General features: G+C 38.1%; 1 protein-coding gene across 1 annotated transcript in view; it reads right to left on the bottom strand.

Annotated features, from left to right (window-relative positions):
• Positions 1 to 15,411, bottom strand: part of LOC136324412 (uncharacterized) — a 79,925-nt gene that overhangs the window by 725 nt on the left and 63,789 nt on the right. The window contains exons 20-23 of the mRNA XM_066257280.1: positions 12,718 to 12,738; positions 10,461 to 10,481; positions 9,837 to 9,857; positions 4,851 to 4,871 (exon numbers count right to left, since the gene is read on the bottom strand). Of these exons, the coding sequence (XP_066113377.1) occupies positions 4,851 to 4,871; positions 9,837 to 9,857; positions 10,461 to 10,481; positions 12,718 to 12,738 (84 nt within the window). The remainder of the gene's footprint in view (positions 1 to 4,850; positions 4,872 to 9,836; positions 9,858 to 10,460; positions 10,482 to 12,717; positions 12,739 to 15,411) is intronic.

Below are 15,411 nucleotides of genomic sequence, written 5' to 3'. Positions count from 1 at the left end.
ACACACACCTACACACGGGCTCAGAGCTCACTATTGTCCACTGATGTTCTACAGTACTCAGAATTTGAAAATGAGGTTAATTTAGTCAAATAATAAAAAAATTTAAAAATATTGTTTTTGTTGTTTAATTTATAAACTAATCTTTTTTTGAAGAGATTTTAATTTTTAAGATTTTTTTTATTTTTTAATTCATTTTAGAGAGGAGAGAGAAAGGGAGAGAGACAGAGAGAGAGGAGAGAGAGACAGAGAGAGAAGGTGGGGAGAAGCTGGAAGCATCAACTCCCATATGTGCCTTGACCAGGCAAGCCTGGGGTTTCGAACCAGCGACCTCAGCATTTCCAGGTCGACGCTTTATCCACTGCACCACCACAGGGCAGGCGAGATTTTAATTTTTAATATTACAGAGAGATGAAACAGGAGGCTGGAGGGAAGCATGTGGACTTATAGCTGCTTCACTGTAGCTGTAGCTGCTTCCCTGTGTGCTGTGTCCAGGCAAGTCCAGGGTCAAACTGGCCACCTCAGTGTCCAGGTCCATGCTCTGTCCATGGGGCCACCACAGGCTAGGCTGAAAATATTCTTGGTCCATTTGAATTATTCATGTTTCGGTTATACATAAGAATGATGTGTTATACATCGTGCAGAGTGGCCACCACACTGTGGAAGGAGCACTGACACACAGCTCCTCCCAATGACACAGGGTCAGGGGTCTAGGGGCTGCGTCCTCCATGTTTTTGTCCACGGATTGGTTGTTAATCACACTGTATTTGAGTTTCTGTTCTAACTCATTCCTGAATGAAGCTTATCTTAATACTCATGGGTGCTGAATTAAGGTAAGAGAAGAAGCTAGACTCTTTGCTGGAGGTTCTGATTTCCACTGGACCTTACCTTGCCTTTTTCTTAACTGAGAAGAAATATCCAAGCACTCACATGAATGAGACAGGTTTTATACACAGGGTAAAAAGTTTTAGCAAAAGCGTTACATCTGCTTATGGTTGTTTCTGCCACGTGGACATTGCACTAAATCATCTCTACAATTGAAAGATGCATGTGACTTGAAGGGACACATGTGTTGAAAATAAATAGAAGGGTGACAGAGGGATACGTGTCTGGGGTGGTGAACACACTGCCACGTGCAGATGACGTGTGATAGAATTGTGCACCTGAGACCTGCATAGTTTCATTAAACATCATCACCACCATAATTTCAATAAAACATAAAAATCCATTTAAAATAAGAGAAATGAAGAATATTTATCATTTATCATACTCTAAAATTAAAAAAAATTATTCTGATATGTTTTTATAAATTTATTCTTCATCACTTTTCACTGTATGTGGACCACTATTAAATACCTGTCATACAACTTTATACTGAAACAGTCAACTTAATATCAGCTCAAAGACTAGAATTATATGCCATTATCATAGATTTTCAGCATTTGCCATATTCCTCTTTTAATCTGTATACAGACAGCAAATATTTACTTATTGTTATTTACATTATAAAGACTGCTGTCTTAGGGACAACTGCTGATTAACTATTTCAGCAGTTTCTTCTTCTTCAAAGACTTGTATGTCAACATAGAGCTCCATGCTTTATAGGACATACTCGAGCTCACTCCATGCTCCCTGGAGCTCTAGCACAAGGGAATGCCCTTGTTGATCAAGCTACCCCAAAGAAAATTATTTGGAGCAACCATGACAGATCGAGCAATTCAGTCTCATACTATTCATCACCAGAACGCTGCAGCTCTGTGTAAACAGTTTCAACTTTCTCGGGAAGCATCACGGCAGATTGGTAAATCCTGTCCAAGGGGTCCTATACTACAATCTGTCCCTTCATTTGGAGTTAACCCTCAAGGACTCTTATCAGGACAACTTTGGCAAATGGATGTTACTCATATTCCTTCATTTGGCAAACAGTCCTATTTCCACGTTACAGTGGATACTTATTCTGGATTTATAGTAACCTCTGCCAGAACAGGAGAGGCTGCTAAGCACGTTATAACTTATTGTCTATATGCATTTTTCTATTTTTGGATTTCCTAAACTGGTTAAAACTGACAATGCTCCTGTATATGTAGCAAAAGCATTTACTGTATTTTGTCAAACCTTTCGAATTATGGGTATTTCTTACAATCTTTAAAATCAAGGTATTATTAAAGTGTACCCAGCAAATATTTTAAGGTCAATTTAAAAAAAATTTAAAAGGGAGGAGTCATATCCTGGAACTCATATGGGTCTATCATATCATGCTTTTTACTTAAAAATTTTTAAATTTCTTTTGAATGCTGATGAACAGGAGACGCCAAATCTTTTACTCCTGCAAACTGCTACCTTCTTTTATTTGATCCAGCTAATAACACTGTTTTGTCTTTTTCCAAATAGCTCCATGCCTAACCTGTGGTGGCGCAGTGGATAAAGTGTCGACCTGGAAATGCTGAGGTTGCCGGTTCGAAACCCTGGGCTTGCCTGGTCAAGGCACATACGGGAGTTGATGCTTCCAGCTCCTCCCCACCTTCTCTCTCTCTCTCTCTCCCTCTCTGTCTCTCTCTCTCCCTTTCTCTCTTCTCTCTAAAGTGAATAAATAAAAAAAAATTTTTTAAAAAACCAAAAAACCAAATAGCTCCAGATATACGGAAAAGGTTTATATAAGTGGATGGGGATCCTCAAACCCCTCAGCAAGATCTTCTGAGCATGGCTTTTAAGGTACCAAGAGGCAGAAAAAGCCCAATAGAGATCAGGTGAACTACCAGCTTTTAGGATACGTCCTTAAAGGCTCCAACGCCCCAAAGGGGTCTCATAGGATTCCATCTGGATCCTGCTTCAATAGTGAAAAGGGAGGTCATTGAGCTAAAGCCTGCCAGGCTTAAATGCCTTTGCTGTGAGGAAAAAGGAACACTGAAAGGTAGGCTTCCCCCTCACTCCTCTAAGGGTGGGTTCAGTCTCTTCCAGCCCTGCTCCAGCCACCTATGACCTAACGTTGCCCAGAATGCTGGGGTTTGCCACTGAAACCTGAAGGCACCCAGTGCCGTCGGCCCCATCTATGACATTGTGGACAAGTCTAGGATATTTCTTCCAAGAAGCAGGTAAACTGATCTCATTTGCACAAGGGCCACTTAACTATGTCTTGCCTGAATAGTCAGGTTTTTTATTCTTTCCTCGAAGATCTCTGTTGTGGGTGTTGATAGTCCTATTTTCTGTTGCTTTGTTTAATATATAGTGTTTCCTTTATTCATCCTACCTCAATGCCCCACTCATATTTCAGGCTGGGACCTACTTCTATTGATAATTTAGATCTCTCTTTCTTCCTTTTGCCAACTTCTATTATGAATTTACCTTTGCCACTCAGCTTAGTGTATCCCAAGCTTCTCTTCACCATGCTACAGTTGCAGGGCTCCAGGGAAAAGCACCCTGGTGTCATCTCTCCAGGCAGAGGAGAACAGAAGCTCCATCTCCACACATGCTGGAGATGGCTTTTCCAGTCTACACAAATCATTACCAGCTAGAAGCAGTGGTCATTGCGACTTGGACGTGAGCTGCAAAGTATAGAATTGTGACAACAATTCCAGTGCCATGCGGACTTTTCCTGGATGTGGACTTTTCCTGGACTCCTGCTCCTGTGACAGCTCCTAACAGACTGAACTGGGGTTGGGTTGCATTTTCAGGGATTTGGAATGGTGTTGGTGCCAACTTGAACTTGGTGAACATGTTAAGGACACTACTCTTTTATGGATTGTTGTTGTATGGGCCAAAAGTTTGTTTAAAGGCTTTAATCACTGTAAAAAAAAAGAAGAAGACTGGATAAAGAAGATGTGGCACATATACACTATGGTATACTACTCAACCATAAAAGATGATGACATTGGATCATTTACAACAAAATGGTGGGATCTTGATAACATTATATGGAGTGATATAAGTAAATGAGAAAAAAACAAGAACTGTATGATTCCATACATTGGTGGGATATAAAAACGAGACTAAGAGACATGGACAAGAGTGTGGTGGTTAAGGGGGGGAGAAGGACGGAAAGGGGAAGGGGAGGGGGAGGGGCACAAAGAAAACTAGATAGAAGGTGATGGAGGACAATCTGACTTTGGGTGATGGGTATGCAACATAATTGAATGACAAGATAACCTGGACATGTTTTCTTTGAATATATGTACCCTGATTTATTGATGTCACCCCATTAAAATTAATAAAATTTATTTATAAAAATAAATAAATAAATACCTGTCATATATAAAATGATCTTTGGATGTTTATATGTATATATATGTGTGTATATATATATATATACACATATATATGTATTCCCTTCTAATTGCAGTATCTTCATTGTATAAAGTTGCTACAACCACTGTACAACAGTTACTGAAAGACTGCTTGTATAGTAAACACAGGGTTAGGTTCCTATGTGCATCTATGCAAAACATTTTGGCCCACTAATTAATTCTCAACCTTATATAGTTAAGTGTCTCCTTTAACATATGAGTAAGTGAAACTAGGTAAATCAGATGAAAGGAAAGAGAAGAGAGTGAGGGAGGTTCTGAATCAGTGATCTCACTGTCCTTAGAGAAAATTTACACTCAGGAACTTTAAATGTAGCTAACTTCCAGATATCTGATTGATAAATTTCCCTTGACAGATATCTTTGGTCTCCTTGATTGCTAGAACAAGAAAAATGGTGATATAAAATGAAAGAAACTGAAAGGCAGATGAAATGACTAATCAGAGTTAAAAAGTGAAGATACTGAGACAAAAAAGGTCAACGGTCATTCAGGGTTGAAGACAGGGAATAAGGAACAGATGAGGGAAGGACAGTGGTGGAGGTGAGTGGGACCTACCTTTGTTCATTTCATTCTTTGCTGAAAAGTAAAAGAAAGAAATAAACAACTCATTTCCAATAAAAAAACAGAATATTGAGTATGAAAGTAAATAGAAATAAGTCCCCATATCTTAGTCCACTTTAGAGCAAACATCTACCCATGTCTGTGAAAGTAGGAGCCATCAGGTAACAAAGGACACCTCGGCCACCGGAGACAATGCTATTCTCCCTCCCCTGTCCCTTCTGCACAAGAAACTTAATCAGGAAATAAAATGAAGAGGGTGTTAGGTTAGAAATTTTAGGATTGGCAACACTAACCTTCCCTGTCACTGAACTGTCATATTTTTCAGATTAAAAAAAAAAAAGTATTCACATAGGAGACAGGGACTTAACCAGCGATGTGAAAGTGTACAGTAGAGTCACCCATGTGAGCAAAACTGGTTTTGTTGAACTGGTCACATGACACCTGCTCTGTACATAGATGGATATATTCCTAAATACCAATACCAAAGGGAAAAATATATAATTGTAATTCTCATTAGAAAAAAAAATTAAGCTTTGAAAGATTAAATTAAAAAAAAAACTCAATGAAATATATTTCCTGTACCCTTCACATAGAAAGTATAGGTCAGAAATAATTCACTTTTCCACTTACTTTAAAGTAATTCATCTTTCTGCAAATTGTATATTTTTAAGTGCATTTTTTTCATTTGATAACAGTGTCAACTTAATGCCAAAAAGTAAAAAACAGAGATGGTTGTATATTTTTAAAGGCCAGAAAAAAATTAAGTAAAATATTTAGAGACCTTGGAACACCTGGGTCATATGGTTAAGGACAGGGGAAGAGGGATGCCCCGCTCTGTCACATTTGACCAGTGAATGATATCAGGTATTTACCATGACGCCGACTTTGAAAGACAATGGACAGAAACATTTAAAGATTAAAGTTTGGAGTTTTTTCTCTCAAGGGTTTGAGAAGTATTAATTGTAGTTTCTGCAATAATTCTTTGTATATCTATGATATCTGTGGTAATTTCTCCTCTTTCATCTCGGATTTTGTTTATATGAGTCCTTTCTCTTTTTCCTTAGTCTTGCCAGGGGTTTGTCAATATTATTGATTGTTTCAAAGAACCAGCTCTTTGTTGTATTAATTTTTTCTATAGTTTTTCTGTTCTCTATTTCATTTATTTCTGCTCTGATTTTTATTATTTCCTTTCTCCTGCTGGTTTTGGGTTGCCTTTGATCTTCTTTTTCTAGTTTCCTAAAATGTGATGTTAAGTTGTTTACTTGGGCTCTCTCTTGTTTGTTCAATAGGCCTGTATTGATATGAATTTCCCTCTTATTACTGCTTTAACTGCATCCTCAAGATTCTGATATGTTGTGTTGTCATTTAAATTTATCTGTATATATCTTTTGATGTCTTCTTTTATTTCTGCTTTGACCCAGTCATTTTTTTGAAGTGTGTTGTTTAATTTTCACATTTTTGTTGGTGTGTTTTCTTCTTCTTTACAGTTAAATTCTAGTTTCAAAGCCTTTTGGTCAGAGATGTTTGGTATCATTTCAATCTTTCTGAATTTCTTGATGTTAGTTTTGTGGCCCAGCATATGATCTATTCTTGAGAATATTTTATGTACACTGGAGAAAAATTTATACTCTGACGGTTTTGGATGAAATATCCTGTAGATGTCTATAGTATCCAACTGTTATAGTGTTTCATTTAAGGCTATTTCTTTATTGATTTTTCATTTGGATGAATGATCTAGAGCCATCAATGTTGTACTGAGGTCTTCACATATGATTATATATTTTTTGGATTCTACTTTTAGATCAGTTAGTAGATGTCTTATATGCTCCCTGGTTTGGTGCATTTATATTAAGAAGTGTTATGTCTTTTTGATACAATGTCCTCTTTATCATTATGAAATGACCATCTTTGTCTCTGGTTACCTTTGTTGTCTTGAAGATAGCACTGTCAGATATGAGCATGGCTATACCTGCTTTTCTTTGGATATTATTTGTTTGGAAAATAGTTTTCCAACCTTTCACTTTGAATCTATTGTTATCCTTGTAGCTCAGATGTGTCTCTTGAAGGCAGCATACTGTTGGATTTTGCTTCTTGATCCAATCTGCTACTCTGTGCTTCTTTATTGGTGAGTTCAATCCATTTACATTTAGTGTAATTATTGACACTTGGGGATTTCCTATTGCCATTTTACATATGCTTTTTCATAGCTTTGTGTCTTCTTTGGCCTTTCTTTTTTGTTTTTCTGTAATTATTTTTTTTGTTTGGCAATATCCCATACTTCTATCTTCTGTTTCTTCTTTTTTAAGCTATGTGTTTCAGTAGTGGTTATCATTAGGGTATTAAAAGAAAAATTATCATACTTATTACAGTCCATTATCTCATGAGTACTTCTGCACTCTATCTTCCTTTGCTACTGCTGATCTTATCCTCTCCCTTTTTATATAATAGTTGTCACAGATTATCCTTGTTTTTATTGTGGTTTTTATAAAATTTTTACTTGTAGTTTTGTTTGTTTTGTTCTTTGTATGTGGTCGAATAACCCCCTTTAGTATTTCTTGTAGTGGGAATTTTCTGGTGGTAAGTTCCTTATGCTTCTGTATGTTAGTAAAAGTATTCATTTCCCCTTCATATTTGAAGGATAGCTTTGATGTATATAGTATTCTTGGTTGCTAGTTCCTCTCTTTCAGTACTTTGAATGTTGTTTTCCATTCTCTTCTGGCTTCTAGAGTTTCTGCTGAGAAGTCTGATGATACCCTAATGGGCCTTTCTTTATATGTTGTTTCCTTCCTCTCCCTAGCTGTCTTGAGGATTCTTTCTTTGTCATTGATTTGTGATAATTTCATTACGATGTGCCTTGGAGAAGGTCTGTTTGGGTTGAGGTAACATGATGTTCTGTTTGCTTCTTGAATCCGAGGCTCTAACTCTTTCCACAGGCCTGGGAAGTTTTCATCAATTAATTGTTTCAGTATGTTCTCCATTACCTTTCTCTCTCTTCTAATATACCCATTATTCTTATATTGCTCTTCCTGATGGAGTCAGACAATTCCTGTAGGGCTTTCTCATTTATTTCAATGTGTGAGTCTCTTTCTTCTTCTTTTTGTAGCATCTCTAGTTGCCTGTCTTCAGTGTCACTGATTCTGTCCTCTATCTGGCCTGTTCTATTGATTAAGCTTGTTACCTTATTTTTCAGTTCGTATTTGAGTTTTTCATCTCTGTTTGGTTCTTTTGTATATTTTTAATTTCCTTGGTAAAGTACATTTTTTATTCATTATGTTTTGTTTGAGCTCTCTAAATTGACTTTCTGTGTTTTCTTGTATTTCATTGAGAATTTTTAGAGTTTCAATTTTGAATTCTCTGTCCTTGATTTCCAGGATTTCCATTTAATTGAGATTTTTTTTCCTGGAGATTTTCCATCATCTATCTGAGCTACATATCTGTCTTGTATATTCGTATTTGATTTCTTTTTCCTTGATGGCATTTGCTAGTGGTATTATTAATAACCCCAACAAGAGATAATTATTCCTTTTTCTGGTAGGGGGCAGTGTACTGTTGAGTGGCCTCTGCAAGATACTTGGGTGAAGTTCTGCTGAGGCATCACTGTCACTGTCTAACAATGCAGAGAAGGCTGTTGCGCTGTTAGGAGGAGTTTGTTGTTAGAGCTTTGCAATTTTATGGCTCTAGCAATGGCCGAGTAGGGGTCCTCCAGGGCCCTCCTCCATGTCCCTACAGAGCAGGGGATCAACCGCTGGGGCACCCCTGCCTCTCACAGAAGAGAGCAGCTTGGAGACCAATGGGAACATGCAGGACAGGGAGACTGAGGTGATACAGTCTAGTCCTCCCTCCAATATCACTCTAAGCACTCAAAGCACAGCCATGGGCAGGGCAGAGGTGCATGCCACAAGCCAATGTCCCTGCTTCAGCAGCACTTGCGGCAGAGATTGCAGATCAGGGGAGTCTCACCCACACACGTGAAAGTCAGTCCGGAAAGCAAGCGCCCGAGCTTCTAGGCAGGTGGGGCACAGATAATCAGGCACATCTGGCATTAAAGGCTAAACTCTGCTGGCAGATCAAGTGCACCCCAGTGCTCCATAGGCCGATCTCCACAAGATATTCTCGGACATTTCTTGGGAGCGTGCCGTGGGCTTGGTGTGCGCCCAGAGACTGTAAGTCTGTAATCACCCAGCATCTGCAATCATGAGTGCGGCAGAAGCCAGGAAAGAGTTCTGATCCTCATTCTTGGTCGGCATCCCATCTCAGTTCCTTCCCCCCAGACTGTCCTCTTCTCCCTGTTCTGGTGTGAAGACAAAGCTGCTCCAACAGAGACTCCCTCCCTTGGGACCGTGAGGAAAGAGACTCATTCATCTGGCATTCATTTTCTCCTGCGCTTTGGCCGGCTTTCTTGTGCAATCCTACATCTGTCTATCTGGTGTGTGTATATTTTAGGTTCATCTGGCAGTTTTTCACTGTGTATAGTGGTAGAATTTGTTGAAATTTCAAGGAGAGAGATCAGGAGTGTCTTTCATGCCACCATTTCTCTCGAATTAGCTTCTAAAGTGCATCTATTCACAATGCTTTTGTCCACCAATTAATTGTCAACCTTGTACTATTTGAATGCCCACTTTTAGATATGCATAAATGAAGCTAGATAAATCAGATGAAGGGAAAGAGTGACAGTGAGGGAGGTTTTGAATCAAATGAGCTCACTGTCCTTGGAGAAAACTTACCCTCAGAAACTTTAAATGTACCAAATGTTCTAGATATCTGATTGATGAAGTTTACTCGACAGAAAGGCTCGGTCTCTTTGATTGCAACAACAACAAAAAAGTGGTGTATAATGGGAAAAATTGGAAGGCAAATGAAATGGCTATATATTAAAAGGCCAAGACACTGAGACAAAGGTATAAGGTCACTTAGAGTTGAGGAGAAGGGAGTAAGGAACAGATGAGGGAATGACAAGGGATGGAGGTGAGCGGGACTTACCATTGTTCTTTTGTTTCTCAGCTGAAAAGTAAGAGGGAGAAATAAACAACTCATTCCCAGTGAAAACAAAATATTGGGTAGAAAAGTAAACAGAGAAAAACCTCTCCATTTCTTGGTCCACTGTGAAGCACACATGGACCCATATCTCTGAAAGTAGGATTTATCAGGTAACAAAAAACACCTCACCCATTAGAGGCTATGCTGTTTTCCCTCCCCTATCCCTTGTGCATAAGATAGTAAATCGGGAAATAAGACACTAATGGAGTTAGGTTAGACATGCTGGGATGTACAATAATAAGTGCTCTCATGTTAGGGGACTAACATGTTTTTCAGATTAAAAAACAAATGTATTTGCACAGGAGACAAGGAGTTAACCAGTGATGAGGAAATGAACAGGAAAGGCCCCATGATGAGACACCTGGTTTAGTTGCACTCGTCATATGACACCTGCTCTGTACGTAGACGGATATATTATTGTACTAAAGTTCTGTCTCAAAAGCACTGGAGAGACAATGCTCATTTAGGAGGAAGGGACTTGAATAAAATGGCCAAGAAATATCAGAGAAAATAAAAAGAATGATGTTTTAAAGTGGATCAAGAGTAAAGGAATATCAGTAAATTTACCAAAACTTTTCCTTGTGCGTTCTGAAAAAAAAAAAAAAAAAAGGAAAGGTCTTTGTCAATTTCATGGGAAACAGCCACGAAGAAAATTAAAACTTATTGATTAATTTAAATTCAAAATTAGGGAAATTTTACATGAACATGTAAATAGACATCAAATCACACATAACAATCCCGCAAACACACAACTGCACATTGGCTCAGAGCTCCCTACTGTTTACGGTTATTATATGGTAAATAAAAAGGTGGAAAAGGGAGTTAATTTAATAAAATAATATAAAATTTAAAAAATATTACTTTGCTGTTATTTATGAAATAATTGACTTTTTTCAAAAGATTATAGGTATTAATATTACTTAGAGAATGGATGAGGGGCAGGAGGGAGGCATATGGACTCATAGCTGGTTCACTTTAGCTGTAGCTGCTGCCCTGGGTGCCGTGTCCGGGTAAGTCCAGGGTTGAACGGGGCAGCCCAGTGTTGTAGGTCCAGGCTCTATCTTCTGAGTGACCACAGGCCAGGCTAAAAATATTCCTGGTCTATTTGAAATACTTGTGTTTCTGTTACTCTGTTTGTAAGTTTTAGTATGCTCATTGGATGCTTTTAAACACATCAGTGAGTCTCACTGCTGCAGCAGCAAAATCGTGCAGAGTGGCCACCACACTGTGGAAGGAGCACTGACACACAGCTCCTCCCAGTGACACAGGGTCAGGGGCCTGGGGGCTGCGTCCTTCATGTTTTTGTCCACGGGTTGGTTATTAACTGCACTGTATTGGAGATTTTGTTTTAATTTATTCCTGAATGAGAATATCTTAATAATCATGAGTGCTAGATTGAGGAGAGACAAGACTTGGAATCTCTGACAGAAATTCTAAATTTCTGTTATTACTGCCCTTTGTGAGCCTTTCCCTTAACTGAGAAAAAGTATGAAAGCACAAGTGAATGAGACAGGTTTATAAACACCATAAGGAAGAGGTAGAGAAAGCTTTACATCTGCTAATGGTTGTTTCTGCAACATGCACAAGTCTCATCTATTCCATAAATAAAAGTGTAGAACATGAAAACCCACTGCAGTAAAATCATTACTGCAATTGAAAAATGCCATGTGACATGTAGGGACACAACGGTTGAAAATAAATAGAAGGTGACAGAGGACACGTGACTGGGTGGTGAGCACACTGCCACGTACAGATGAGGTGTGAGAGAATTGTGCACCTCAGACCTGCTTACTTTATTAACCAAGGTCATTACAATAATTTCAATAAAACAGTAAAGAACACTTTAAAATATGAGAAATGAAACATTTAATTTTGTAATTATTTTAATAATATTTATTTGATATTTTAAATTACATTATTCTTGATCACTTTTTACTCTTTACGGACCTCTATGAAATATCAGTCATATATAAAAAGGTCTTTGCATGTACATATATACACATATATACTAATAGCAGCACCTACATTGTACAAAGGTGCTACAGCCATTGCACAAGAGTTACTCAAAGACTGCTCATATAGGTTATTACAGTATTAGGATTTTATGTGCGCCTCTTAACTACGTTTTTTTCCACCATTTAATTCACAATCTTATTGTATTTCAGTTGTGTTTTAAGTCAGAAAAAATTATGTAAAATATTTAGAGACCCTGGAACCCTTGGGTCATATGATCAAGGACAGTGGAAGAGGGACGCCCCACTCTCTCACATCTGACCAGTGAGTGATACAAGGTATTCATCATGACACAGGCTGTGAGAAGACAATGGACAGAGACACTTATAGGTTAAAGTTTGGAGTCTTTTCTCTCAAGGGTTTGGGAAAAATTAATTGTATAATAGTGGGCTCTCTATCTTGGAATACGTGACAGAATTCCTAAGTTTGAATATTTTCCAGAAATACATACATATATATTCATATATATACACACTAATATGCACCTATAATATATTTTTATTTAAAAAATCATGTATCTGTCAGCTTAATACCCTTTATCTCACCAATGCTAATGAAAGTGTAACAATTTACGGGAAGACAGAAGCAGCCAATGTTTACAGAAATGATTGTGTAAAATGAGAAAGGACAGAATGGGAAAGAATAGAAGGCAAGAAACAGAAAATGACTGAAGCCCTTAATCTCAAAACCATTGGAAAGACAATAGTCATGTAGGAGGAAGGCCATGGATAAAAAGGCCAGAAATATCAAAGAAAAGAAAATGCCTGATTTTTTCAAGTGGATCAAGAGTAAAGGAATATCAGTAAATTACCAAAAGTTTTCTTCAGGAGCTCTAAAAAATAAAAAAAAAAAGAAAGGTCAACGACAATTTCATGGGAAACAACCACAAAAGAATTGAAATTTACTGATTAATTTAAAGTTAAGGGAATTTCAGATGAACACTCAAACACATATCAAATCACACATAAACCCCCAAACCACACAACTACACAGTGGCTCAGAGCACACTGTGGAAAAGGGAGTTAATATAATAACATATCATAAAAATTTTAAAATATTACTTTTCTGTTTAATTTATAATATAATTTTTTTTCAAAAGAGTATAATTGTTAATATTACTTAGAGAAGGGGTGAGAGGTAACAGGGAAGCGTGTGGACTCATAGTTGCTTCACTGTAGCTGTAGCTGTTGCCCTGGGTGCCGTGTCCGGGCAAGTACAGGGTCAAACTGGCCACCTCAGTGTTCCCGGTCCACATTCTGTCCAGTGAGTGACCACATGTTAAGCTAAAAATATTCTGTGTATTTGAAATATTTATGCTCCTCTTATTTAGTTTGTTAGCATTAATACGGTCATTGGATGCTTTTAAACACACCAGTGAGTCTCACTGCTGTGGCAGCGACATGGTGCAGAGTGGCCACCACACTGTGGAAGGAGCACTGACACACAGCTCCTCCCAGTGACACAAGGTTAGGGGTCTGGGAGCTGTGTCGTCCCTGTTTTTGTCCATGTATTAATTTTAACCACACTGTGTTTTAAGTTTCTGTTTTAATTCATTTCTGAATGAAGAATATCTTCATTCCTATGGGGGCTTAATTCAGGACAGAGAAAGGACTGGGATTCTCTGATGCGGATTCTGTTTCTCAGTGGACCTTACTGTGCCTTTACTTTAACTGAGAAATAAATATCTCAGCTCACATATGAGACAGGTTCTCTACACACTGTAGAGTGCCAGCGAAAGTGTTTAATTGGCTAATGGTTGTTTCTGCAACATGGACAAGTCATATCTATTCAATAAATAAAGAAAATATCTTAAAAATCCATCCCACTGAAATCATCACTGCAAGTGACAAATACCGTATGACATGTGGGGACATAAATGTTTAAAATAAATGGAAGTGTGGCCAAGACATGGAAACAACCAAAAGCCCTTCAATAGAAGACTGGATAAAGAAGATGTGGCACATATACACTATGGAATACTACTCAGCCATAAGAAATGATGACATCAGATCATTTACAGCAAAATGGTGGGATCTTGATAACATTATAAGGAGTGAAATAAGTAAATCAGAAAAAAACAAGAACTACATGATTCCATACATTGGTGGAACATAAAAATGAGACTAAGAGACATGGACAAGAGTGTGGTGGTTACCAAGGGTGGGGGGGGGAGGGAGGACATGGGAGGGAGGGAGGGAGAGAGTTAGGGGGAGGGGGAGGGGCACAGAGAACTAGATAGAGGGTGACAGAGGACAATCTGACTTTGGGCAAGGGGTTTGCAACATAATTTGATGACAAAATAACCTAGACATGTTTTCTTTGAATATATGTACCCTGATTTATTAATGTCATCCCATTACCATTAATAAAAATTTATTAAAAAAATAATAAAATAAAATAAATGGAAGAGTGACAGAGGATCTGTGACTGGGGTGGGAGCACACTGCCACGTGCAGACGAGGTGTGACAGAATCGTGAGACCTGCGTACATTTGTTAACCAAGGTCACCCCAATAAACTCAAAATACAGTAAAAACACCTGTTAAATACGAGAAATAAAACACATTTAATAAATTCTGTAAAAATTTTAAACATATTATTCGATATTTTTAAAATATTTTTTTAATTTTTTCACTCTATATTTGTCATATTTAAAATTGTCTGTCAGCCTGACCAGGCAGTGGCACAGTGGATAGAGCGTCTCACTGGGATGTGAAGGACCCAGATTCGAGACCCCGAGGTCGCCGGCTTGAGCACGGGCTCATCTGGTTTGAGCAAAAGCTCACCAGCTTGGAACCAAGGTCGCTGGCTCGAGCAAGGGGTCACTCGGTCTGCTGTAGGCTCACAGTCTAGGCACATATGAGAAAGCAATCAATGAACTAAGGTGTCACAATGAAAAACTGATGATTGATGCTTTTCATCTCTCTCCATTCCTGTCTGTTTGTCCCTCTCTCTGACTTTCTCTCTCTGTCTCTGTAAAAAGAAAAAAAAATAGTGTTTTGAAGATTCTCTCTATATATGTATTCTATTCTAATTGCAGTATCTTCAGTGTACAAGAGATACTGAAAGACAGCTCACATAGGTAAATACAGGGTTAGGTTCTTACGTGCGTCTATTCACAACATTTTGGTCCACCTAGTAATTTCCAACCTTATTGTACCTGAGTGTCTGTTTTAACTCATGTCTGAATGAAGCTGAGTGAATCAGATGAAGGGAAAGAAATGACAGTGAGGGAGGTTCTGAGTCAAGTGACCTGAGCTGTCCTTGGAAAAAACTTACACCAAAATTATTAGAAGTTTCTAAACTTCCAGATATATTAGTAATAAAATTCATTTGACTGAATTGCCCTGTTTATTGATTGTGACAAGGGAAATGATGGGTAATCATGAGAAAAATTGAAAAGCAAAGGAAGACGGGTAATTAGAGTTATAAGGCAAAGATACTGGGACAAAAGGGAGGTGGTCACAGAGAGTGAAGACCAGGGAATAAGGAACAGGTGACAGAAT

This window comes from Saccopteryx bilineata, chromosome 1 (assembly GCF_036850765.1).
Source record: "Saccopteryx bilineata isolate mSacBil1 chromosome 1, mSacBil1_pri_phased_curated, whole genome shotgun sequence".
In the NCBI taxonomy this organism is placed as follows: domain Eukaryota; kingdom Metazoa; phylum Chordata; class Mammalia; order Chiroptera; family Emballonuridae; genus Saccopteryx; species Saccopteryx bilineata.
The sequence above is the reverse complement of the archived record's forward strand: the minus strand, read 5'-3'. Positions and strand labels throughout refer to the sequence as shown.